Source organism: Cervus canadensis, chromosome 23 (genome assembly GCF_019320065.1).
Source record: "Cervus canadensis isolate Bull #8, Minnesota chromosome 23, ASM1932006v1, whole genome shotgun sequence".
NCBI lineage: Eukaryota > Metazoa > Chordata > Mammalia > Artiodactyla > Cervidae > Cervus > Cervus canadensis.
In genome coordinates, this window is record NC_057408.1 from 54,543,843 (window position 1) to 54,571,519 (window position 27,677).

The 27,677-nt window shown below is 45.3% G+C and overlaps 1 protein-coding gene across 1 annotated transcript in view; it reads right to left on the reverse strand.

Annotated features, from left to right (window-relative positions):
- The window catches only part of LAMA1 (laminin subunit alpha 1), a 122,760-nt gene that overhangs the window by 45,770 nt on the left and 49,313 nt on the right, over nucleotides 1-27,677 (reverse strand). The window contains exons 9-29 of the mRNA XM_043444404.1: nucleotides 27,088-27,193; nucleotides 25,003-25,163; nucleotides 24,134-24,274; nucleotides 23,361-23,534; nucleotides 21,631-21,732; nucleotides 19,667-19,878; nucleotides 18,744-18,855; nucleotides 15,912-16,022; nucleotides 14,405-14,532; nucleotides 13,333-13,419; nucleotides 12,471-12,682; nucleotides 8,852-8,958; nucleotides 7,946-8,123; nucleotides 7,199-7,335; nucleotides 6,284-6,520; nucleotides 5,145-5,288; nucleotides 4,335-4,514; nucleotides 2,990-3,175; nucleotides 2,306-2,433; nucleotides 1,533-1,653; nucleotides 397-534 (exon numbers count right to left, since the gene is read on the reverse strand). Of these exons, the coding sequence (XP_043300339.1) occupies nucleotides 397-534; nucleotides 1,533-1,653; nucleotides 2,306-2,433; nucleotides 2,990-3,175; nucleotides 4,335-4,514; nucleotides 5,145-5,288; nucleotides 6,284-6,520; nucleotides 7,199-7,335; nucleotides 7,946-8,123; nucleotides 8,852-8,958; nucleotides 12,471-12,682; nucleotides 13,333-13,419; nucleotides 14,405-14,532; nucleotides 15,912-16,022; nucleotides 18,744-18,855; nucleotides 19,667-19,878; nucleotides 21,631-21,732; nucleotides 23,361-23,534; nucleotides 24,134-24,274; nucleotides 25,003-25,163; nucleotides 27,088-27,193 (3,102 nt within the window). The remainder of the gene's footprint in view (nucleotides 1-396; nucleotides 535-1,532; nucleotides 1,654-2,305; nucleotides 2,434-2,989; nucleotides 3,176-4,334; nucleotides 4,515-5,144; nucleotides 5,289-6,283; nucleotides 6,521-7,198; nucleotides 7,336-7,945; nucleotides 8,124-8,851; nucleotides 8,959-12,470; nucleotides 12,683-13,332; nucleotides 13,420-14,404; nucleotides 14,533-15,911; nucleotides 16,023-18,743; nucleotides 18,856-19,666; nucleotides 19,879-21,630; nucleotides 21,733-23,360; nucleotides 23,535-24,133; nucleotides 24,275-25,002; nucleotides 25,164-27,087; nucleotides 27,194-27,677) is intronic.

Here is a 27,677-nt window from a genome sequence, read left to right on the forward strand (position 1 = left end):
TTTTTGTTAAAGGCAAGGAGAAAGCAATATTTTACACAGAGAAATACATTTTCAACTTTGGCCTTAACTCATCGAAAAACATCCAGGTGACCCTTCAAATTCTATGACAGAAAGTTCTCATGTACCACCTCTACTGCAAGTGAAAACAAGAGACACTTAACTAATTTCCAAATTTATAACCATAAACAAATTCAAAGAATTTATAAAAGAATTCCCACCAAAAATGTCAGGCCACTTAGCTAGACCTTTCTGAAGGAAATATTTGTATACCTTACATTTAGCTAAATTTAAATACTCTAAATCAAGGAACTAGTGTGATCTCAAACCAGAAAAGGAGACACTCAGAGCCCGCTGTAATTTTGAGCGTCAGGCGAGCACCCACACAAACCAGCGTACCAGACACTTCCCGGTTTCGGGGTCACAGGTGTCACTGTGGTTGTTGCAATTGCAGGGCACACATGGGGCCAGCAGAGGGCGTGGTCTCCTGCCATCACCTTCTGGAAGCTTCCCTCTGTGGTAGCCAGGTGCACAGTCCTGGAGGGATGCAAAAGGGAAGGACGTGAACAAAAAACCCGACTAAGAAATGGGCAGAGAACTTGAATACACATTTCTTCAGAGAAGATGCATCGATGACTGGCACATGAAAAGATGCTCAGCATCACTAATCATCATGGAAGTGCAAATCAAAACCACCATGAGATGCCAGCTCACATGGTTACTATTAAAAAACAAAACAAAAAAAACCCTTAGAAAATAGTAAGTGTTGGTGGGGAGGTGGAGCAACTGGAACGCTGCTGCTTTGCTGGTGGGAATGAAGAAAAGTCTGTCACTATGGAAAGCAGTATGATGGTTAGTATGGTGGTTCATCAAAAAGCTAAAGAGTTATTGCATGATCCAGCAATTCTACTTCTGGGTATAAACCCCAAAGAACTGAATCCAAGGTCTTGGACATATTTGTACACGCATGTTTGTAGCAGCATTATTGACAATAGCCAAAGGTGAAAGCAACTCAAATGTCCACTAATGGATGGATCGATAAACACAACGTGCTCCATCCAACCAGTGGAATGTTATTCAACCTTAAGAAGGAAGCAGATTCTGACACGGGCTACAACACAGATGAATCTTGAGGGCATCATGCCCTGTGAAATTGGCCAGCAACCAAAAGATAAATACTGCTTGACTCCACCTATATGAAGGACCTAGAGTAGCAGTTTCATAAGACAGAAAGTAGAAGGGTGAGTCTGGGGGTGGCCATAGGGGTAAGTGTTTAATGGGTACAGAGTTTCAGTTTTATAAGATGAAGAATTCTGAAGACTGGTTGTACAGCAGGGTGAATGAACTGACCCACCTGCTACTGAACTGCACACTTTGGAAATACTCAAGATGATAAATGCCTATGTTACCACAGGTAATTTTTAAAAGGGAAAAAAATGGCAATAGAAATGCACAGTGCTATTCATCACTCAGCTGCTGTAATAAGCATATTTCAACCCCAAACCAGGAACCAGGTTTCAACCACTGTCTCCTACCTGACACGAGAGTCCAGCCGTGCCAGGAGGACACAGACACTTCTCTAACAGGAAGGCCACCTCCCTGCCCGCGTGTGACTCTTCCGCCTTTCTGCCGACCTCCATTGAAATATTTGAGATTCTGTGAAACCGTTGGGTTAAGAAGTGTGAAAGCAGGCACTAATATTTACAAAGAGAGTTTTCAGAAACAGCACATTACACAATCATGTTGGCACACCTAGAAAACCAGAACTTTCCAAGTGGAGGGTAGTTCCTGTTCCCAGTTATAAAATAAATGGGTAAAGACAGACAAAAAGCACATTAGTCATTCCACAGGGCAAGTCCTTGGCCAAATTTTCAGAACTTAAGAACAATGTTAGAGAAAGCACACCTGAAAGAACTCAAAGTACTAGTCTGGTCATAACTTAGGTGGCTTTCTTTATGGGATAAGTATTATGATACTAAATGAGCAAGGGATGGCATTCTTGATGCACTGTGACAAAGAATGGGCCTTGCAGTTGAAAGGCAGAAAACGGCAGAACTGTTTTGTTGCTCATATGAAAGGTATCATCCTCACGTACTTACAAGTTATATCCACATTACTACAGGAGATGGATAATCTATGTCATTTTCACATACTTCATAATAATATTAATATTTAATAAGATTTTGGTGAGGAACAGAAATATATATATTAACAACATGGGGGTAATGGGAGATGATGTGAACCAAGTCCTTAAGGTTTGCTTTCAAATAAGAAAGACATATTAAAAATTCTAGAAATTTCCAAGTACCTGCTTTGCTGTAATCCTTGGCCATAAGAGGCTTTGATGAGGATGTACTCAATGTTGCTAAGAATGGACATAAAATCTGAGCGTGTGACAGGTTCTTCAGAAACAGAGTTAAAATATTTCCAAAAATTCTGCAGATGAGAAGCACATTCAACTAAAGTCAGGGTACAGATCCTCAGAGGCCCATGAACTTAATTCCTTTAGAGATTTCTCCAGCAGTAAGCCCAGCTCTGTGTGTGACCCTAAATTTAACTACGGAAGCTCTCCTGTCACTTGCTGGGCACAGTAGTCCCACCACCTCATTTATCAACAACCTCGTAACACCTCCCTGGGGCCAGCCACAGAAAGAACAATCAGTAGACCTCTCCTGGAGGAAGGAACACACATGTCCCACACTCAAGGGCATCCAAAAACCCAGAACCATTATATCCATACGGCTGAGACTCCTGTACTCAGGTAAAGGATTTAAACTGCAATTCGCACTAAATTAACATGAGCCTCATGCATTTCTTGAGAACAGAAATTTGAATCCTTTTAGAAATCTTGCTAAACCCGTTGGAATTTTGACCCAACGCCTTCTTCTTCACTCTCTCCTTATTACAGCAGAGAAACCTTATTCATGGTTTCATTACATGCAGAACAGAGTTCCCAGCTCAAGGAGTGTATGTGGGAAGAGCGCTCAGTCACCTCTTTCATCCCCACTTCCTGCTCCTGCCTCACTCCGTTCTCGGGGGCTGGTGCGTCCACGTAGATGACCTGCTTCCTGGTCCGGCCTCCTTTGATGAGCACCTGAGGTTCCAGGTTGGAGGTGCCGATCCCATCGGAAGCGTAGAAGGCCACGCTGTAGCGCAGAGTGCCGCCGTAGGCCAGGAGCTGTCGGAGAGAACAATGGTGTTTACGTCTCTGACGTAGCCTTGGTTTAAAGATATTTCAGCATAAGCCTGCTGCCATTTGAAGGAAATCTTGTCTCTTAAAAATACATCACGTGAGTGTAATATGTTGTTTGACATGTGCTTCCTTCTAATTCTACTTAGTTCCAGATTCTTAAGTTGATCCAAGCTATAGTTCTTAAGTACGCAATCCTTTAAAAGTTTTAAAAAACCACTTTATAAAGGTGCGTTTGGTTATAAAAAGCTGCATTTATGTACTGAATACAAGTCGATGGGTTGGGGATAAGTACACCCTTGAAACCACCACCACCACCATCAAAGTCACAGTCAAACCCATCACCTCCCAACGTTTTCTCTTGATGATGGCAACAAAGGTGAGCTCCAAAGTAACAAAACAACGTGATAACCATTCTAATGATTTTTAAGCTCCTTTGAATTAAACGTGATCTATAACCACTGGAGCACATATTTCCAAGTTTCAAAAACCAGGATGAATTCACACACAGACTCATGTATTTACATAAGCAAAAATGCAAATGATGTCTTCAGGTTTCTTTTTTTCCCCCCAAATAGGTGACAAATTCTTGAGAAGACCCTCCTAGGCCATAGCATCCAGGCTTGTATTAAGCCTCTATTAGTAAAAAAAATAAAATAAAATAAATGTTTGCTGAGTGATTGCTTTAAAAAGGAGAAAAAGAATATGACTTTCACTTGAAAGGACTTTTAAAATGATGTGTGTGTGTGCTAAGTCATTTGTCCAACTCTCTGTGACCCTATGGACTGTAGTCTGTCAGACTCCTCTGTCCATGGAGATTCTCTAGGCAAGAATACTGGAGTGGGTAGCCATTCCCTTCTCCAGGGGATCTTCCTGACGCAGGGATTGAACCTGGGTCTCCGGCATTGCAGGCAGATTCTTTACCATCCGAGCCGCCAGGGAAGCCCCTTAAAATTAATGGAAATGTTAAAAGAACCATTCATGTGGAGGACTTTTTCTAAGTGTTAACCACTCCATCCCCTCACAGAAGAGGAGACTAACACCCACTCTAGTTAGCAATAGGCCAACCCAGGGCCCTTGTGACTTCCAGGGGCACCTCTGCCCCCAGGAAAGGTGGACGGGGCTCTAGGCTGGATGCTTGTCTCACCTGGTCTCCCTGAAACTGCCCGGGCAGCCGCCAGTAAAACGGCTCCGCGTGGACCTGCTGCCTGACAGTCACGGCGTCTAGCAGGACATCGGGGGCCTGGTAGTACACCCCATCGGTCGTGCCCTTGAGGTTACTCTGAGAAACCACACGCAGGAGAGGCTGATCTGAGCCCAGCGTCACCTAGTCAGGGAGGGGAGGAGAAAGCCACTTCAGAACGTGAATGAACTCCACGCCTCGGACCTCAGAGGCTTTGCTGTTTCAGGTGAGATTGCTTCATTACTCAAACAGGAGTAAGAAAGGCTTTTCTTTTAAATGTAAACATCCAGACTAAAATGAACTGAAAGTGCTATACTGGGCAATGTTCAGCTACATGAAGGAGACCACTGAGACACTGCAACTTCATCTTCCAACTAAAGCTGCAGGCAGGTTAGCACAGAGCTACACTGACGTTGCTGTTCCTGCTCCGATTACTTCCTGGACAGCTGAGGCAGGGCTCTGAGTCTTTTATGTTTTTAGGTCTCACAGGTCTTAATTGCAGCTCGTGGGATCTTTACTGCGGCATGGAGGATTTAGTTCCCCGACCAGGGATCAAACCTGGGCCCCCTGCATTGAGCGCTCGAAGTCTTTAGCCACTGGACCACCAGGGAAATCCTAGAGTTCTGATTCTTAATGATCTCAAGGTAGCCTCCTAGAATTTCTGACACAGTAAGAGGAAAATGCAATGCAAGTACTTGACAGTCTCTCCCACCTGCACCCAGCTCCCAAGGGTAGAAGGTCAAAAAGAGAACACTAAACTCGCGTGTGACTCACCGGCGTCCTCACGTAGCCCTCGGCCTCCAAGCACAGCTGCGACAGCCCGAAGCAGAAGCAGGGTGTGCATCCCCGAGGGTTCGCCTCGTCCAGAGCAAAGCTGCCAGCTCGGCACTCACCGCACTGAGGACCAGCGACATTTTCCTAAAGGGGACAAAGCGATAGACTCACTTCTACTTGAGAAAAGGAGACACGGTTTCTGAACAAACAGAAATGCAATCAAAGAAACCATTTTGGATGAACAGGCATGGATGAACCAGCTGCTTCTTAGGCTGGCTCCTCAAACTCTCTGAGCATCAGTTCTCTCAGAATCAGTGATTCCCAAGCTCAGCTGATCATCTGAATTGTCTCGGAAGCTTCAGGAAAATGCAGACACCCTCGTGAGTCTCCAGGAGGGGGCCTGGATCCTCCTGGAGTGAGTCCCCAGGGGACTGGTGAGCAGTCAGGGGAAGAGCCTTGGGCCAGTTGCCCTGCACTGACCGTCCATGGTGAGAACTGAGACCACAGATACGGGGAACCGAGCACGCATCCACTGAGGACCCATCACCCCCGATCCACTCGAGTTTCCCCTCCTTCATCCCCCCACCACCAGTCAACCCAGGGCCAGGCTTCCATCTCCTGGACCCAAGGAAAGGACCAGAGAGAGTGGTCAAGGACCTTCTAGTGACAAAGCACAACGGGAAAACGAATGAAAATACACAGAGTTAGGGATGATGTTGAAATCTAACCTCCTGGTGAAATAATCAATGCAAATTTCCTCCAGTCTGCCCAGCAGGCACAAGAGAATAGTTACTTACCAGCTGAACAACCACACATCTTCCTGAAGCCCTGTTATCTATTTCACCTGTATATTCAAGACAGATTGGCTACTCAGCCAACAGGAACACATGATAGAAAACTCGGTGTGGTTTTCAAATCGGTTCCATCATCTGACACTTGTAATAAACTGTACAAATTCCATCTAAAGCATCATCCATCACTCTAGAAGAGCACACAAAGAATTTAACCTCAGACCCAGAAGGTGGTGCAAACTCATTAAGAGAAGCGTCTAGAAGCCAGGTGCTTATTTAAATAGTGAAAGCCCCGAAGTCATGATGACGAGTGAGAAAGGGGAAAGGAAGTGGGGCCAAGGTCTGTACCTTGCAAGAGCAGGCTCCGGTCTCCTGGGCGCAGCTGCAGAGCCCCTGCTCCTGGTCACAGGCATCAGCCAGGGTCCCCCTCGGGTCACAGTCACAGGCCACACAGTCGGGGAAGCCTTTGTACCCTGGGGAGCACTGGTTGCAGGCCCGTCCACCAAATGCAGGCTTACACTGGCAATGGCCAGTGACTACATCACACTGCTGGCTGGCTGACCCCACACTACTGCAATTACAGGCCTGGAAGAGAAAACAGTGAAATAAATCAAAAGGTAGCTTCTACATTTTCATAATGTGTACATAGGGGGACGACAGGAAACCTGGAGAAACCATACACGCAAACGGGCCTCTCTCACCACTGCTTTTTGGACTCACGACACAAGCCATCAAGAGATAGGACCCACATTGCTGGACATCATTGAACCCATGCATGCTGGGCCACGGTTGCAGACTGAAATTCAATCTACTCAGTAGGTCAAAGCAGTCCAGCAGAATCATTTTAGATCTCGAGGAATGTTCCCTCTGTTTTCAAAACGCAAGCTCCAAGTTTAACAAAGACAAAAGTAACACAGAAAAACAGAACTGCTGAAGATGCCCCGCCCCAGGAAAGCACTTTATGTCCTTCTTCTGGAAGATAGCATATATTGCAGGATATATTTAAAAGGCAGGAAAATAAAATTTTCATATACCAACCCATCAATTTCTCCAAGGTAGGCTCTTGAAGAAAATTTAGAATATTGTATTTTAAGGATGTCACGTCTTCCACTTTGATTCCTACCGTAGGTGCTGAGTTATGACTAGAAACCATAAAGCTACTCAAACAGGTTAAAATTAAGCACATAGATAAAAGGAAAAGAATGAAGCCTGACACAGCGAAGTAATTCTCAGCTGGGAAAACACGCAGGTGACCCCGCACACCTGGCATCCGAGCTCGAGGTCGTGGCCCCAGTGTCCGTCTGCACACTCCTCGCACGCTGCACCCCGAGTGTGAGGTGGGCACACACACTCCCCGGTCTCTGGGTCACAGCTGTTCTGGGTGTGAGCACAGTCGCAGGCTATGAGAGAGACACGGGGTCTTGTTAGGAATCAGGACCATCAGGTCAACCAAGGGAGTCAAGATGCTGCTGCTGCAGAGTGTCTGCCTGTGTTAATAATCTCAACCACTCCTGTAGTTCCTGAAGAGACCTCCTGATCCCCAGGACCCCGCCATGTCTCATGAGAGGCGGAGGCTCCTCCTTGTTGAAGAGAGGCTGATGCATGAGAGATGATCAGGAGGCAGAGGAGAAACAGAGAGAAGGCCAGGCAAGGCCTCCACAGGTAGGGAGGGCAGACAGCTAACTCTTACTGCGCCTCTGTGTGCCAATCACTGTGCCGAGAACTCTAAGCACCACCTTGACAGTAACTCCTGGATGGAGTCTAATCGGCCTCTCCTCTTTACGGATGGAGAACGAAGCTAAGGAAAGTCATTAGCCTAAGCTCACAGTTAGTACAGCCTGACCAAGGCTTATGGACTTCCCAGAACAGGGATCAGGAGACAGAAAAAAAGGGATGAAATCCTACATGTAAAGAAAAAACGTAAAGGAACTTAACAGAATTAGTCCGAAGTTGAAGGAGAAAAGTTTAGGCAATACAGGGAAGTCTGAAATGCCGGATTCCAGCGCTTACGTGTACAGCCACCGTCCTGGTAGGAATAGAAGCCACGGGCACACCTGTCGCACTTCTCCCCGGCCACACCCGGGACGCAGAGACACTGGCCTTCCGCCGTGCAGTCATCCGACAGGGAGCCGGCCCCGCAGTTACAGGGCAGGCACCCGAGCCCCGTGTCCAGCCCATAGTAGCCGTACTGTTTCATGGGGGCAGAGCGGAGGAAGACAGAACAGATTTTAGTCAGTGACTAGTACCGACTAATGGAGAAGGAAATGGCAACCCACTCCAGTACTCTTGCCTGGAGAATTCTGTGGACAGAGAAGCCTGATGGGCTGCCGTCCTTGGGGTCACATGGAGTCAGACACGACTGAAGCGTCTTAGCATGCATGCATGCATGCACGCATTGGAGTAGGAAATGGCAACCCACTCCAGTGTTCTTGCCTGGAGAGTCCCAGGGACAGAGGAGCCTGGTGGGCTGCTGTCTATGGGGTCGCAGAGTCGGACACGACTGAAGCGACTTAGCAGCAGCAGCAGCAGCCTACTAACCACCGACCCAAGGGACATGAGTTTGAGCAAACTCCAGGAGAGAGCAGAGGACAGAGGAGCCTGGCATGCTGCTGTCCATGGGGTGGCAGAGAGTTGGACACCACTTAGGGACTAAATGACAAAAACAAAAGTACCTACTAGAACATTTCTCCAATCAGCACCTGCACGTGTCACAAGCTCACAAAGGACTCAGGACCCCATCCCCCCTCCCTGGGAACTGACACACACTCTCCAGACAGGGGTGCACAACCGCTCCCACCACCGTGCGGCAGGCACCCACTCTTTCTGCCAGTCGTGATCCCACTTCATCTGAACCATTTCCAGACGTCAACACTGACACACACACAAACTGTACTCGAGGGCCTGGAGGCATCTTACCAAGCACTGGTCACACCGTTGTCCGGTCACGTGTGGTTTGCAGCCACAGAGTCCAGTTTCCGGGTGGCAGAAGGCAGAAAGGGAGCCTTGGCCATGACATTCACAGGCTAACACACACAGAAGACGTATTTGTGCCTATTTCTGGATATGGCTCTTATATAATCCCTTAATCCCCAAAGGAGAAATCTTACACATTCATGTTGCAAATCGGAAAATGAAAACAAAATGATTGCTTTGCAATAACTTTAAAAATTTACTCTTTTTCTGAGTGAGCCAAAATAAGGTTGGTGGAAGGAACCATCACAGAGAAAAAAATGTACTGAAACTATTAAGGTAATAATCTGCAAATGAGCTTAACCAATTTCATGAATTCCTAGAAATTTTTAAAATGAGCTGCCAATGTATATCAACCAATCTTCATAAAAAACATGCAAAGAAGATTTCAAAATCGATTTAGCTATTTGCTCATTCCAACCATATATAAATATTTTAAGTTGAGTTACAGCCATGTAGATAAGTAATATTATAGTTCACGATTTAATTTGAAATATTTCTTACTCTAAGACCTGAGTCCTTTGACTCAGGCATTCAGGCCTGAGGTTGCAATTTCATCTCCAGTCAGAATATTGATGTTTAAAGCTACAAAGTCCCTCACCTTGTCAAAGTGATGCAATTTAACGAGTCCAAGAAAGGTTTAATTGATCTTCATACTACAGCTGTCAATATGCACCTCATTTAAAGTTCGTAATATGTTCACCGACAAGATATCCCAGGATGTGTACTATCTAGGAATGCTTGGGCTTAGAAAATGCACACTCTCTGTCCGATGGCATAATCATGTAAGAAAAATGTCACGAAATATCTCAGGCCCAGGCACACTGTGTGCGGCAGGCTTTGCAGGGCATACACCCGTCAGCTTGTGTCTGTCATGTAACAGTCAAAATGTGAAATAAATGAATTAACCTTCATAACAAACACAGAAAGGGAGCACTCACATTTTTCTCTTTGGTGAGAAATCTAAGACTTAGAAAGATGATATAATTTACCATAGATCACACAGCTATGTCAGGCTGGATGTACATAAAGCAAAATATGATGGAAAACTTGTAAATGTGTTTGAACACTAAATTTTATGTAACCTAAATGTAGATCAAGTAGTTCTGATGAAAATTTAGCATCCTTATCATTGTTGTTGTTTAGTCACTAAGTCGTGTCAGACTCTTGCAACCCCATGGACTGTAGCCCACCAGGCTCCTCTGTCCATGGGATTTCCCAGGCAAGAATACTGGAGTGGGCTGTCATTTCCTTCTCCAGGGGATCTTCCCTACCAAGGGATTGAACCCGGGTCTCTTGTGCCTCCTGCATTGCAGGCCAATTCTTTACCACTGAGTCACTTGGGAAGCCCATACTAATTAGGATGGGCTATAAAAGATGCATTGAATTTTGAAGACTCATTATTTAAAAAAATAAAGCCAAAAAAATTTAATTAAAAAAAGAAAGCAGTCATCTCATTAACACTTTGAAAACCTGATTACATGATAAAATAACACTTTCTATATATTGAGTTAAATACATGTGTTATTAAAATCTATTCCATCTATTTCTTTATACTTTTTAAAAGGTGGCTCTTAGAAAATTTTCAATTACACGTATGGCTTGCATTTCTATCGGACACTATTGATACAGAAAAATGATAAAAATCACTGCTCTTATTGCTAGCAATTATAATTGCTACCATTTATTTACTGTCTAGAACTTTAAATTTGTTATCCCATTTATTTTTCAGAAAGGCCTAGTGTACACATATAATTATGTCCATTTTACGCATGAGGAAATAGCAGCTAGGATAAGTTAATAAATTTGCCTAATATCACACGGCTGCTTGGTGACCATGTGACCCTGGACGCGACCCTGTGTTATTCAGACCCTAAAACCCTGAACCCACACATGTGCTTCCCTGCTACACCAGCCTGTATAAGCTCCCCACTAGACTTGGGGTTTTCAAGTCTGATAAAGTTCTAGCTCCCATCACAATACTCAGCATCGTGCCTGGGAAGTAACAGACATGCAATAAATGACAAATGAACTATCATCAAGGTTTACAATAAGCATGAAAAGAAAAGCCGTGAGAATGGTGAAGGCATTCTGTAAACTTTGAAGCTTTACACAATTACAGGTTATCATAGTTATGATAATTATCATGCCCTATGATAATCAATCAAGGTGCTGAATGTCAGGTTCATAGCGCCAGGGCGATTAACACCTTGTTCACCTCTTGTGCTCCTAGGGCAGCATGTTTTCTGTATCACTGGCTCCCTCTTGTGTCTCTACATTGTAATAGCACAGTAGGGCTTCAGTATAGGAAATCATCAAAAAGGTGAAATCATCAAAAGGGGCTTCCCTGTTGGCTCAGATGGTAAAGAGTCTGTCTGCAGTGCGGGAGACCCGGGTTCAATCCCTGGGTCGGGAAGATCCCCTGGAGAAGGAAATGCAACCCACTCCAGTATTCTCGCCTGGAAAATCCCATGGACGGAGGAGCCTGGCAGGCTACAGTCCGTGGGGCCGTGGAGTCAGACATGACTGAGCCATTTCACTATCAAAAAGACAGTGCTAGTGGTAAAGGACCCGCCTGTCAATGCAGGTGATATAAGAGACACGGGTTCGATCCCTGTGTGGGGAGGATCCCCTGGAGGAGGGCATGGCAACCCCCTCCAGTATTCTTGCTTGGAGAATCCCATGGACAGACGGAGCCTGGAGGGCTACAGTCTACAGGGTCACAAAGAGTCAGACACAACTGAAGCATCTTAACATGCATGCATCAAAATAACATATCACTGCAATTTTTACTCTTTCATTCCTTTTTCAAGAACCATGCAAAAAATAAATCTGAGAGCTATATCAGCCCTAAGGCTATAAGTTTGTCATCCTGGGAATTTGAAATTTGCTTTTCTCAGTAACTGATTCTGCATGGTCTGTCATTTCAAGGGTCTGAGTTGAGCCTTGCAGAGCGACGTGGAGTCAGCAGTTCAGGCAAAAACTGCTGAGATGTTATAATTTGGGGGCGAGGGTCTCCCCATTTCCCACTCCACATCTTGAAATCCCATCTGCCTGAAGAAGCCCTTAGCATCTATCTGACAAACAGGACAGGCTTCCTTCACCTCCACAGTCCTTGGGAGCAGTGCCGGCACTCTATGAGTACCACTTCCTCCTGAAATGGGAGGCTGCGTGTTTTCTAGGCCGCTTGACCTCCATTTGGAGTACCTGATCGAGCTAACCCAGTGCAGATGGGGTCAGGTGACCTCCTGGACGAGCACTGTTTGATGGTAGGTAGATGGATGGAGGTGTTTCCCCAGTGGCTCAGGGGTAAAGAATCTACTTGCCAATGCAGGAGACTCAAGTTCAATCCCTGGGTCAAAAAGATTCCCTGAAGGAGGAACTGGCAACCCACTCCAGTACTCTTGCCTGAGAAATCCCACGGACAGAGGAGCCTGGTGGGCTACAGTCCATGGGGTCAAAAAAGAGTCCGACATGATTTAGCGACTGAGCATGAGAACGAGATGAGTGGAGTCTTCACAAGGCGGTAAGGAGTGGACCCAACTACAACAGCCCACACACTCACCACGGCAGTTCTTCGCGGTCACCGCATCCCCATAGAAACCGTCAGCACACCTCTCACAGTGGGGGCCGTCGGTGTTCCCAAGGCATCGCAGGCATTCTCCGGTGACAGAATCACAGCTCCCAGGCTCCAAGAGGTCAATGTTGCCGCTGCAGTTGCATGGGACGCAGGAGTCTCCGGGCACTGTTGGGTTTCCATAGTAACCGTCTGCACATCTGTATAAAAGATGGAGACAGAGATGCGCACAAATGCAATTACTGTAGACTGTACCCCATCATCCAGGGACTCTCTGAGTGGTTAATCAATCATACTGACTCTTTACCTAAGATTTACTGTGAGAGGAACTCGGCTCCCAGTTCAGGCATTCACAGATCCCATCACTCATTGTGAGGCATGGGGAGTGTATCCAAATAAGCCAACAATCTCCTGGGACAGGCTCCGGACCCGGGCAACTTGGCCCCACCATTCAGGGAGGCCACCTCCCATGGAGACCAGCTAGACTTGGCACCAAGACTCACACGGGAAAGACAGCCCCTGGCCTCCGGGCGCCAGGAGACACTTCTATCAAACTAGCTCTCACTTGTGGAATTATCCAGAGTAAAAGGACATTCAAATGTGTGAACAGATGTACAAACTCCTGGCTGTTTCCCATTGCTACTGATGAGAACTCAGGTTAGCTCAGAGAGATCAAAGTATTCCCATGGACTTCCAACATTAATTTTCTAATTGGTCGACTGGCTTCTCTGAGTCTATAAAATAATAATTACATATCAAAAACTATAAAGCCACACGTAACTACACATTTAAAAACAAACACAGAATTCACTGTAAACATTTCTGGAAACCGCTTGAGTTGAAAGAGTACCTCTCGCACCAAACCCCGGTGTATCCCGGGGCACACTGGTCACACACCACTTCGTCCCCATCATCCAGGTGGCAGGTGGGGCTGAAACTGACAAAACAGCAGAGATGAATGCACTTCTCTGGTGAATGGTGCAGAACTCCTAAATATTAAATTGCTTGACTCCCATCACTCCTGTCCTTACATACCTTCACTCCTTAGCCCAGAAATGAAGGCCCCCAGTCACACGGCCCACCCAGTGGGCACTAGACACTCCCTGTTTGTCCGTTGACCTGGGCTGCGATTCTTCCCACTCTGTCTGGGCTCACCGGCTCACCCTCAATGCCCTCCTCAGCGGTCTCCTCCAGGAGGCCGGCTCTGAGGCTCAAGCCAAGTTCCTCTCCTCCAGTCCCTGGGGCTGGGCTGCCTGCCTCAGAGCTGCCCACACTGGCCAAGAGCAAGTTCACTTCCAATTTCCTCTCCTCCTGCAAGTCTCAGATTGAGAGGTTCCTCAGGGCATCGCCCCTGGTAGATGCCCCCTGCACATTGGACATACTTCCCCTGTCCTCATGATCACACAGTGGATGCCATGGTGCCAGCAGCCACAGCTAAACAGTCTGATGCTCAGGACACCTACCATGATACCCAGCACATACCAGGCACTCAATAAAGATTTGCTGAATCAACTTAATGAATTCAGTTCATTCCCAATGAGCCTCATATTTATATATTTTGATCATTAGCTCAAATACTCCTGAAGCCCCGGAACAAGTTTTATTCACATCCATGTCCCCCTCTACTTCCTAGCCCACTGGTAGGCACACACATTGAAGGAAGTGATGATCAACATTAAACCAAGAGGAAAAAAGGCAGGCAAATGTCCTTGCCACCACACAACTTGCCTTATATACTTCAATACGTCAAACTTTTTTTAAAAGACAGAGTCTTTTCCTCCATCTCTAGTCCCAGTTAATTACCATGGGGCAAATTCACACTCTCATTGCACACAGGTATTGTTCTGGAGACATCAGTGCGGGTCTGAATGGGGACCCTGGCCCCTCGGGGCAGGACGGGCTAGTGGAGGAGCCGGGCTTACTTGTTGGAGGCCGTGGAGAGCGGGCAAGCGCAGGGCTGGCAGTCCCCAGGGGTCCCTCGGGAAGGCAGTCCATAGAAGCCGGGCAGGCAGCGCTCACAGTGGTCCCCGGTGGTGTTGTGCTGGCATGCCTAGGACACACGTGGAGAGGCTTGGCTCTGGCCCGCTGAGCGAGCCTCAGAGTTAGCCACAAACAACTTGCAGTCCAAGCAGAAAAAAAAAGGCAAAACACTAAAGCAAGTCACCAAACACTCCTCTACGAGGAGAGGCTGCCTAATTCCAGACCGGCTGATAAAATCTTTTAATTTGTGAAAACAGGAAGCAAGAGACCTTTCACTTCCAACCATTATACTCGGTCTCCTCTGCAGTAACAAAATGGTTCAAAGAGCTGCTCTGGGATCCTGGATGGCAGAGGGTGCAGGAAGTGGACCCCCCCACCACCAGCCCAAGTGTGGGCAGAGGCCTCCAAACCCAAAAGGAAGAGGGAGAGAGCTTTTAAAGGAGCAACAACGTCATCAAGCAATGGGAAGCTGAGCTTGAGGAACTTATCGTGGGAAGTCTGAGTCTGCATGCAAGCCATCCTTCCACACCACCCTACAGACACTTCACTTATAGAGAACAAAGACATGAACAAAGAGCTAAATGAAAGCTGTCTTTCCAGAGAAACAGAAAAATGAGGCTCCAGAAAGAATAAGCAATGAGCGGCACCACGCCGAGGTCTTCCCCATGGGTCTGATCATTAAATTTTCCCTGCCCTGCTACTCAATCAATCTCTTAGGGAAAAAGCATGAACCTCCCTCTGTGCAGTGTGGGTGAATAGGGTTTGGCTGATTACCATACACATTCATTCTGTCTCTGAGCGGTGAATCCATTAGAGCCCGGGAGTGTGGCCTGGCTCCCAGGCACAAAAGCCTAAAAGAATTCCTGACTGAAGTTAAAAAACAAGTCTTGCCCTGTATCTGCCCCAAAGTTCATTCTCAAGATAAACCACATATTTGTTAAGCCCTGTTTCAACTCCTACTGCATGAAAGAAGAACTTGTTTGCAGAGTTCATCTGCTAACAACGATGAAGCATTATATATCGCACAAATGAGGGAGACTATCAGATATCTTATTATTCCTCTTATGATATACTATGTAATATAATGTTAAAATCTACTAGCACTTGCATTTAAAAGATCTGATCTTTTTTGCTTAATCAGTGGATGTTTTCTACCTTTATGTTACTTTTTAGTCTTGTGACGTAAATCATTATTTATTGTCCTAAGAAAAAACCTGCTGTGAAATGATACCTCCCTTTTCTATTATTACCAAAGCAACTTTTCTTTAAAAAAAAAAAAGAAATAAAAAGCAGGAAATAGTCTATGTCTTGAACTTAAACCTCCAGATTTCCTTTGGGGTTCACAAAGGCAGGGATGTTCCCTGTGCAGGAAGCATTTTTTAAAAAATCACTTCTGAGTAGAGCCAGGACTTCAGGGTGGGGGAGAGGCACATGAGGTCTCAGACTCACAAAGCAAACACCATGAGCATCGCACTCAGACGCATGGCCGTGGCATTCACAGGGCTGACAGATGCCTCCGAACAGTATTCCATCCACACGGTAATAGCCAGGGAGACAGGACTGCAAAAGAAGGACAGGTGACCATACAGGTGAAGGTAACTTCTTATGCAAAATGCAAATCATCTTTTCCCCAGTATGTTAGAAACAAAAAACCACTCAGTCTTCCATGAACAGAAAAGTTAGTTTTTTGCCCAAACATGCCATAAAATGCACCCATATGATGCATACGATTCAATGATTTTTTTTTTTTCAGTAAATTTACTGAGTGGTGCAACTACCACCATAATCCAGTTCCTTATATGTTTTAAAGGCAGAAACATGCACACAGCAACTTAATAGCTATTCAGTAAGCCAGCGTACATCATAGGAGTTTTCCACTGCAACATTCTTAGAAATCATGTAATAGTCATTTAACCAATATTTCAAATGGAGAGGATATTTTTCCCTCTGCTATTTTTTCTTTTGCTTAAAATTATAAAATGTTGCCATCATAGTGTTAAATGCACATCTGTGTCAAATAGCATCAGTTTAATAAAACAAATGTTACAGGTACGCTTCCCTTGGTCATCGTGCTGGTCTGACAACTTGGAGATTCAGGGACAAGGAGTTCCCTAGACACTGTACTTCGTGTCATCCTCCTGGCGACCCTGAGAAATTGACTCTATTTGACAGACATGCAATCTGAAACATGAAGCATTAGCTATGGTCCTCGGTGCTCAGACAATGATTCAACACCAGGTGTGCACACCTGCAAGACCCCTGTCCACGGGCCGCCCAGGGCAACAGCAGACAAGAAACGCATCCAGAGTGCGGGCTGGGGGATGATTAATTTGAGGCTGGCACACTCCCTTGGGGCCATGGCACAAGGGGGTATGGGTTTGTTTTCTATTGTTCTAAGGATTCTTAGAGAGTATTTCATTATAGTAATAATGTATAATGCCTTCATTCACACTGATCTTGGGAATGTCCCCTATCATCTCCCACAGCCATGCTCCCCTGGGGACAGCAAGCTTCTATACAGATGCGCATTGAGCAGGCAGCCGCCTGGGGGTCTGTGTGGCAGCTACAGGGCTCCCCCAAATTCCATTCTCAGTGAATAGCTGCCTGATTCTTTAAGTCAGCTTCTGAGCAAGAGTTGGATTACAGAATGAGTTCTGCTTGACACAAACCCCGACAAAGAAGACTTGAGGTTCCCGTTCCTGCCTGAGCATCATCCCACACACACCCACACTTTTGCTCCAAAGCCACACCCGCACCAGTACTTGCCCTCCAAAGCCCTGCCCAAACCAGCACTTTCCCCCCAAAGCTCCACCCACACCAGCACTTTCCCCCCAAAGCCCTGCTCACACCAACATTGCCTTCCAAAGCCCCGCCCACTTGTCCTCCAGCAGTAACTCCCCCTTCCAGTCTAGCTGGCAAGGCTCCCACTTCCATGATTATCTCTGCACTACCTGTGGCTCCCCCAAGCCCACATCCACATACTATGAGGTCATCTGAGGGTCATTTTTCCATTAAGCAGGAGACCCACAGGGATTAGGACCTATGAACTCTTGTTGGTCCTAAAAATAAATGAGATGTAAAAAAAAAAAGTTCTTTGGTCCCCACCCCATACCAAAAAAACTTTGCAAAATATGAAAAATAGAGATAAAAATATTTAATTAAATATCCACATCAGGAAGTTTCAGGCCAACTTTATTAATTACAAAGTCAGTAAAGGTAAAAACAGATTATAAGTTAAATGTTCTCACTTTGTAAAAGTGCAAGCCAAGAAATCACAGCCAATGACAAATGTTCACAGTCAGTCATGGGCATGTGAGAGGACCTCGTGGCAGTTGTCAGGGGTGGAGTTCAAATCCTAATATGACCGCTTGCTAGCTGTGTGACCTCAGTTAAGTTCCTTAACCTCTCTGTGTCTCTGTTCCTCATCTGTGGAACAGAAAGTATGTGAAGGGCCTACCTGATAGGGCTGTTCTAAGGATTAAACGGGGTTATATGTGGAAAGGGCTCAGAACAGAGCCAGATACGTACACAGTTCTCAGTAAGAGAGAGTTATTATCAATATGGATGTCCAAATAATTCAAAACATACTTCAAAATTTTTAAGCAAAGATTACTTTTAGTGATGAATGTAAGTGTAGTTTTATACACTGACTATGTGATGTGGAGACAATGTAAGTAACACAGCCAGGGGCCATCAAAGGTCTCCACACAGGGCTGGCTTGGCTAAAGCTTTCCTGGTCAAGTGTTGGTAACTGGTAAATGTTCAAATACAATCGAAGTTTGATCCTCCTTAGGAATGCAAAATATGGCTTGGGTGTTGCAACTTTCCTACTGACTAAGCCAGACAGTGACACCTACTGAGGGTATTCCCAGGGGCTTCAGAGAAATCGGATTTATTTTTTTTAAGTTTTTAAAAAATTTGTTTTGATGTGGGCCATTTTTAAAGTCTTTATTGAATTTATTACACTATTGCTTCTGTGTTTTTTTTTGGCGGCGGGTGGGGGGCTGTGAAGCACACAGAATCTTAGCTCCCTGACCAGGCATCAAACCTGCACCTGCTGTGTTGATAGACAAAGTCTTAACCAGTGGACAACCAAGGAAGTCCCTAGATTTCTTTAAGCAATGTGTTTCCTATATTCCAAGATCCCTCAAAAGTCTGAAACTTAGAAACACTGGGTTTCCAAAATTAAAATTCAAATGTACATCATGACATCACCTTCGACGCATTTTTTCCACATAGGAAGGAGAAAAGGAAGCAGATAGGAAGGAGGAGGAGGGTTACCTCGCAGGAGATGCCCGCGTAGCCCTGGGGACACTCACAGTGCTCCACCTCGGTGGCCAGGGACAGGTCTATGACGTTAGGGCTGGCCACGTCCAGAGAGACAGAATCCAACCTACCAATAGACAAATAGATAGGCCCCGTTACACAACTTAACATGCTTGCATGCAGCATCTAAAACCTCAAAGAAGACAAATTCCTGAAAAAGGCTTAATTCAAACAAAAAAAATTTTTTTTAATTAAAAAGGTGAGTGTGTTGTAAGTAACAAGAGATTTTCACAACAGAACATTTTCTGGGAGCTGTCATTAGTCCCTGGAAATGCGTTCAAAATTTGGAAAAAGATGAGCTACTGCCCAACACAGCTGAGGCAAGGCTCCGCGGGGCCCCTTCGGAAGAATGAACTTCAGAAGAACAAGCCCAGGCAGCCGAACTCTCTCTAGTGCAGAGACAATGTCACTGGGTGTGCAGTTCTCTTTGGTTTGCTTTAGCCGTATTCTTTGTGCACACTCTGACTGGTGTTGCCAGAAACAGACCTTCTCAAAGTAACAAAATGACTAAGGCTGAACTCATGAGCTTCAATAGTCTGTGAAAATCTAAGACTATTAACATCAAGAGGGTGAAAACTAGGTGCAACATTGCTGGCAACTGTCCCCTCATTTCTCAGAAAACCACCCTGCAAATTTCTGATCCTGACACCAAGTCTATTTCCTACTAGATACATTGGTCATGGACAACTCTTCTTATACTTTCGATAAAATTGTAGTAATAAAAAATAATTCCAAGACAGACAGTTCCATTAGCTGTGTCCTTAAAATTGTCAGTATATTCAACTTAAAATACAATAATGCATAAAATAGACAATTCATAAACTATGCAGTACAAAAGGCAAGACCACCGTAAGTTTTCCCTCCTTACCAGTACACACCTGTAAAGAGCTGCCTTGGCAGAGTTGTAGTTGGCTCTGATCAAGAGATGGGTCACATTGGCGAGGACGGTCATCAGCTGGTCACGGTCTATCTCCCTCTTGCTCTTGAAATTTCGGAAGTTCTCTGGTACCAGTCTGACCACGTTCAAGTACTCTTCATACGGCTGCAACAGCAGGCCCTCAGCCTGGGTGCTTAAAGTGATTCCGTTTCCCTAACATTTTTAAAACAAGGAGGAAATACATTCATGATTCATTTTCATGATGACACACGAAAAGCAAATTTTGTATTCAGCCACCTGGCTTTTCATATCTTGGCTAAACGTGTAATACTATCCATGTAGCCCTTGGTCCAGAAGGATCAGAGAGATTTCACTGTGTTCCTCTCAGAGGAATTTGGATAATAAGTCTAAAGACTGTGCCTCTACTAATCTCAGAAAAGAAACAAAGGCAAGCACTAGACCAAGTTTTCCTCAAAGCAACCAATCTGATACTCCTCATCTTTTTTTAAATTGAAGTACAGTTGATTTACAATGTTTCAGGGGTATAGCAAAGGCCAAGGCCTTGCTGAGTTTTTTGTTTGGTTTTATTGCAATTTTTATTGGAATATAGTATCTTAACTCATTTCTGGACACAAACATTTAATAAACCTCCTGATTCCTAGCAACGTAAGAAAATACCTATTAAAAACCCACAAGTTCTACTCATTGTCAGCCATTTCTGGCATTCTGTCACTAGAGAATACACACCAATATCTGGTAAGTTGCAAGCTTTCAAGATAGCCTGGATTTTAAAAGTCAGTCCATTAGTTGTATCTGATGGATGTAGATTTGTCTCCTAGTTCACTTTATGTCACGAGCTAAAACTGTGAACCTAACTTCCTCTTATTGGTGGGTAATAACTGAAAATAAAGATTTCATTTTCATGCTCACTTCTTAAAAGTCATAAAAGTAATCAAATAGGAGCCCCTTTACCATCATGTGTTTTCTGACCTATGTGTGTACCCCCAAGGGTAATGCTCATGTTTCATTTTTTCACAACCTTAGGTTTTGCTTATATGGAGTGTTTGTTAACCTAGTCTGTCAAATAACAATTAGGAGAATACCTATTTTAATTGGAAATTTTAATCCTTGTAAAATGAATCTCAAGGACTGACATGACAATTAGCATTTCTTTTAGGAAACCCCATGGTGACTCAGACGGTAAAGAATCTACCTGCAACGCAGGAGACCACGGTTTGATCCCAGGGTTGGGAAGACCCCCTGGAGGAGGGCGTGGCAACCCGCTCCAGTATTCTTGCCTGGAGAATCCCCATGGACAGAGGGGCCTGGTGGGCTACAGTCCATGGGGTCCCAAAGAATTGGACACAACTGAGTGACTAAGCACATAGTTGCTTTCCAGTGTTGTGTTAATTTCTGCTGCACAACAAAGTGAATCAGCTATGTGTATACAGAGATCCTCTCTTTTTTTGGATTTCCTTCAGGTCCCCACAGAGCTCTGAGAAGAGTCCCCTGTGCTGTAGAGTAGGTTCTCATTAGTCATCTGTTTCTTTTTGTGATGGGAGTGAGAACAGGGATGGAGGGGACAGAGGCGAGACAAAAACAATGACACATCTCCTGTCCGCACACAGACCCTGTGACCAGCCACTCTGGTCACTCAGTGGGGAGGACACGCCCGGAGGGGCGGAGGGGCTCCAAGGCCGATCAGGCAGTCCCTACACGGAGGAAAACCTTCTCCCCTTAGAACAGACACCTCCACTACAGGATAAAGGGAAGAGCTACGGTGCGGCCCCCGGGGCAGTTCTGGAAATCCTAGTCTCAGGAGACCTGAGAGGCAGACCACTGCTGAAAGCCCTCCTGGCCCTGAGCTCCTCGCTACATCGCACCCCCTCTTAGACACTTCCAGTCATAAAGCTGACCCCCCACGAAGCCCTCTCAGGTCTAACACAGCAATAAGAAAGCAGTTACCTTGATGATGACGTCGGCGTGAGACAGGGGGTCACCGTCCACCGCGTCCACTGGGACCTCGTAGGACACTATGTACTTCAGGAAGCCACCGAAGGCCGTCAGCTGGAACCATGAAGGGACAGTGAGCACCAAGGAGGGAGCAGAGCGTGTGGTCGGAGGACACGGTGGCTAGGACTCATCTGGAAACTACTAGACTGCAAGGGGTCCCCGAGGCCCCCGCACGTAAGGACTTCACATTAAAGGCAGTGGACAGGAAGTGTGTTATACGAATCTTCTGTTTAACTGACATCACCAAATGCAGGATATTGTTTAAATGCACAGAAAATGCACTCCTTCTTAGAGCTAACGAGGTAAGTTACTTTGAACTTCTGCTAGTCCAACAACAGACTTTAATTTCATGGAAGAACTGCAGAGGGTGGGGAGTTTGCCCCAGGACTATAGTCTCAACATTTGGTCTCATCACCCTGCTTGTGGGAGAATGACAGACACATGTGTGATCAGCCAAAGGAAGGACTACGGATTTTCTCCAACCCCATTTCCTTTAATGTAAAAGAGAGAGAGATTTTCTTCTGCCAGCTATAGTACAACAACACAATGTTCAGAAGCCAATTTCTGCACCATAAAAAAATTGGAGAGGTGATCCCTAGACACACAAACTACAGAATTTTGGTGTTAAGATCTCATTCTAAACAGAAAATGACTTCTAAGATTGCAATTTAGTGAAGAAAAGCAATCATTTTCAAAAAATAAACACCACTTAAACATACAGAAAACAACTATAAAATTTAAAATGTAACCATCAAATTAACTAGAAATGGACTATGGCACAATACCTACACCATGACTTAAACCAAAGGCGAGACTAAGGTGAGGCTAAGTCAAGCAGAGAGCCAGAGCCATTGAAGGATATTCCACTGAATATACTTTCAGATCAGAATCTGGAGAAAGTGCACGATTGGTGAGGAGGGACGGGACCATGTAACAAAAGAGAGAGGTTAAATCCTATCAACCAACTTCCCACTTTCTAGAATCCCCTTTGAGCATTTTCTTACAACGGAAAGGATCCTATCTGTTCTTAAAAATGAACTTCATGTGAGCAACAATCATGAAAAAGAAGCAGGGGGTCCCCTGCACACCCTTTCTAGGAGTGTTCTATATACCCGGTGAGACAGGTACAAGCTTCCCAGATGGTTCAGTGCTAAAGAACCCGCCTGCCAAAGCAGGAGATGCAGCAGACACGGGTTCGATCCCTGGGTCAGGAAGATCCTCTGGAGAAGGAAATGGCAACCCACTCTGGTGTTCTTGCCTAGGAAACCCCATGGAGGGAGGAGCCTAGCAGGCTACAATTCATGGGGTCGCAAAGAAGCAGACAGGACTGAGCACAAAACTGGCACACGGCTGACTCCACAGAACAGGGATGCCAGGGACCTTCACAAAGGCCCAGGTGACCCAGGAACCCAGAGCAAGGCAGAAAGTCTGTATGGGAGAAGGGCACAGGCTTCCCCTACCTACCAGGGGCTCACCATGGTGCCAGAAGGACACACGTTCCTATTTTAATGATGTAGTGAAGTCAAGCAAGGATAAACAGACGGTGGGAGTCAGGTGGGAGTCAACACTATGTGATATTCTGCCAAATGCCCAGGAGAGCAAGGAGACTACGTGAAAGGTCAACCAAAGTTCTTCCCGAATGGTCCCGAGATCCCTGCCCGAGACACCATCACCACAAGTACCTTGTTTCCCAGGTAGGCCTCCGGGGCCGCCCAGTAGTACTGGGAGGTCAGCCTCTGCTCCACCGCCGAGTTGTTGATGCTGATCTGGTGACGTCCGCCCAGTGCGTCCTGCTGGGACCGGATCTGGTTGGAACTGACCAAGTCAGTGACCAGCCACCCGGACGTATCTTTCACCTTCAAAAAAGATCCAAGAATTTCAGATCTGTGAATCCCTTTGGGTGCTAGCATCTTCACAGTGAAGGGGCAGGCCCAGAGAGCTCAGCCAGGATGGAGTTTGCATACCGTGGCTAAAAGTTCCCCAAGCCCAGGTCAATTAGAAGCAAATAGATGAGCAAAACTGTACAGGCCATGGATATATATCTCAGATTAAAAGAATAGCAAAGAACTCAATAAATGCACTGAATAAAACATCTCTGGCTAATGCTGACTTCTTCATTGCTGTCCCCTGCTTCTTAGCCAAATGCCAAACACTATATAAAGCCTCCAGATCCTATCCTCCTAATCTGTCACCTGTGTAGAGATGACAGGAGACCACCCACAGGAACACTTAGCCCTTCTCAAGTATTGACCAGAGTCCCTCTTCCCCAGGCGCTAGCAAGGAAGGAGAAGGGAGGTCAGGGAAGAGCCCTAAGCTCCAACCAGCAAGCTGTCCCTCTAGAAACCAACCCCACAGACTCTCTGTTCCCCAAACAGCTAGGGCCCCCTGCCTGTCCTCATCATCTCCGTGCCACCTGCCACACTCCCACCTCCCAGCTTTCGGAAGGTGCCCCCACCTGACTGACGGGCCAGGAGAGGCTTTCACAAACGTCAGAGACGCCGAAGCAGAAGCACTCAGAGCAGCCCTGGGGGTTCCTTTCCTCCAAGTTATAGAATCCTGGCTTGCAGCGATCACAGTGACTCCCCTCAACATTTTCCTGCAAGTGAAGCAAAAAATTAGCTTTTGAAACCAACAGATGGACAGAATAAAATGACATAAACATGACACATGGTGCTGGAGAAGACGCTTGAGAGTGTCTTGGACTGCAAGGAGATCCAACCAGTCCATCCTAAAGGAAATCAACTCTGAATATTCATTGGAAGGGCTGATGCTGAAGCTGAAGCTCCAATACTTTGGCCAGCTGACGTGAAGAGCCATCTCATTGGAAGAGACCCTGATGCTGGGAAAGACTGAAGGCAAAAGGAGAAGAGGGTGGCAGAGGATGAGATGGTTAGGTAGCACCACTGACTCGACAGACACGAATTTGGGCAAACTCCAGGAGATAGTGGAGGACAGGGAAGCCTGATGTGCCGCATGGGGTCACAAAGGGTCAAACACGACTGAACGACTGAACAACAATAACAAACATGACATTAGCAGGAAACATGTCTGGCAACCCAGAGACATAGGTAAACAAAAAGACAAATGCAAAGCCTCATAATGTCACAATTTCCCGATAGTCTGAAATATTATCATCTGATTTTGTACTCAAGTCTGAGGCTAAGGATCTAGAGCTTGGTTGTTATATTGCAATGGCTTTTTTGTATCGTTTTGTCTTAAATCTTCTATGTTTGTCAATCTTTCAAGTATTTTAAAATCTGAAGAGGACTTTATAATTGTTCATCTTGTAAATGAATGCTGAAGATTATTTTCTGTCATACGTACCTTACAGAGACAAGACTCAGAGCAGGGTTCCTCATTCACGCTGCCAGCTGGGTTGCAGTCACAGGACACACACTCCGGGTAACCCTTATAGCCGAATTGGCAGCGATCACATTTTTCTCCCGCATAACCTTCCTTGCATGGACACTGACCTGGCCACTTCCCTGCAAAGAAAGTGGCAAAATGATCCAACAGGAAAGTAAAAGGGGTTTAAAGCAGGGGTCAGCCAACTATTTCTGTAAAAGGCCAGGGAGTACATATTGTAGGCTTTTTGGCCAGTCTCTGTTGCAACTATTCAATTCAGCCCATATGGCTTGAAAGCAGCCACAGAGGATACATTAACAGATGGAAACAGCTCTGTTCCAATAAAACTTTCTTTATAAAGACAGTGGTGCAAGTTATGGCCCATAGAACATAGTTGACAACCCCTGGTTTAAAGAAAGAAAAGGTGGAAAACACATGTAACTGTAAAATGATTCAGTAGCTTTTGAAAACCATTCAGTTCCTCCTTGAAAGGCTAAGCATAGAGTAGTCATAAGATCTAGAGATGCTACTCTGAAGTAGCTAACCAAGAAAAATGGAAACAATGTCTTCCCCAAAACTTATACACAAAGGCTCATAGCAGCATTATTCACAACAGCCAAAAAGTCAAAACAACTTAAATATCCATCTACTGATGAATGAATAAGTTAAACACACATACAATGGAGTATTATACAGCAAGAAAAAATAAACGTATGCTGACACCTGCTACAATAGGGATGAAACTTGAAAATAGTATGGTCAGTGAAAGCAGCCAGTCACTAAAGACCACATATTCTATGTTTTATTTTTATGAAATGGTCAGAATAAGCAAACCTTTAGAAAGAAAGTAGCTCAGTGGTTGCCTAGAGCTGGGGCAGGGGTGGGGAAGGGGTGAAGGAAAACAGGCAGTGAAACTGCCAATGGGTAGGGGGCTTCTTTACAGGGTGATAGAAATATTCCAATATTGGATTGCGGTGATGGCTGTACCCATGAATATCCTGAAACAACGGACTGTACACTTTAAATGGATGTACTGTATGCAAGTCAATTATATCAGAAAATTCTTTAAAAAAAAAAAAAAGTGCAGAAGCCAGTGGTGGAGGGTGATGAGCATTGTCTTTTGCTTTTAATACCAGCTTCAAAAGTTGCAGACTCTTGGCCAAGTTTCTCAAATGCTCTGAGCTACAGTTTCCTTGCCTATAGAGTGGGTAAAATAATTTTTACTTGCTATGATTAAAAATTAAAATGATGTATATTTTTCAGTGAATCCAATCAAAGGTAACTGTCATCATCAGCATCATCTTATCGTGGGTTGCAGGTTAGAATCACTAGTTCCTGTAATTCACCATCCCCCCAACCAGCAGGCCCACAGTGAGCACATCCTTCTCTGCTGATCAATATCCACTTCCATTGCCAGCGACTGAGCACCGGAGGCGGTCGCAGGGGTCTCTGAGCAGATACAACCTATTCAGGGCACTCTGGCATTTGGGTGTCCATTTGCCAGTTTTGGAAATGGAAAGAACATTGACATTTACAAGGTTACCTGGAGGATTTGCTTGTGTTGTAGGAGGATGTATGCTTAAGCCTCTGCCTGTCTTCTGAGAGCTAAATGCAGTGATTGATATTTACTGTTCCACATATGACTTGAAACAGAGCCTCATTGTTTCTTTCATCAAAAGCTCAATTAACCTCTCAAATGTCATTTCATCACCTTGACATCACCATCTCCACCCCTCCCTTCCTCAAATCTATCACGATTGGTAATTTTGCTTTATGCCCAGGGCACCAAGACCTTTCTTTATATTGTTCATGGACTTGTTCATTTAGTGTCTGCCTGTGAGCAGAGACCTTGGTTATCTGTTCAACTATATATACATGTTCCCAGGTCCTAAAAAACTGCCTGGCACATAGTGGTAAGGTGCTTCATAAATATCTGATGAGCAAAACATCAATAGAGAATCATCACCAAATTATTACACAATGGTAACAGTCTTGCTAGGTGCAAATCTTACACACACACACACACACACACATTGATTACAAGCACAGAAATGAACCAAGTACCTCTGTGTAAGTCAGAGTGAAGGTCATCCTTAATACAGACAGAACTGAGGGACCCCAGAGGGTCACAGTCACAGGGGCGACAAGGGTTGTCCTCATAAGGAGACACCTGAAAGGCAGAGGTTGTCCTAGATTATCTTGCTAGAAATAACAGCAATCTTAGCATTAACATTGACAATAACATCAATGACAAAGTGTTGACTTTTCATCCCAGATGTGACTATCACCATGATTTTGTGTACCCAGGGTGTGTAGGTCAAGCCAGAAAATACCAAACATCCTTTTGATGGTGACAACTGTTGGCATCATTAGCAAAGAGTCCTCCTTTCCTATTATCACAGCTCCCAGGCCCCCTAGCTCTGCTGTGACCTGGAGTTATCTAGAAGCATCTCCTATAACCCAGCCACCACGGGATTCCTATGTCAGCTACATGTCAACTGAGAAGTGAGCACTTCCTTTGAGCAGGAGACAGCTGCTTCAGTTACTGGCTGACCCTCCACGTGAACACTGAGTATCATAAAACTCTGAGAGGATGCAGCCAGGGGGCTCTGAATTCAAGTTAAGTAGCAGTGGGCAAACACCCTACTCTGAGC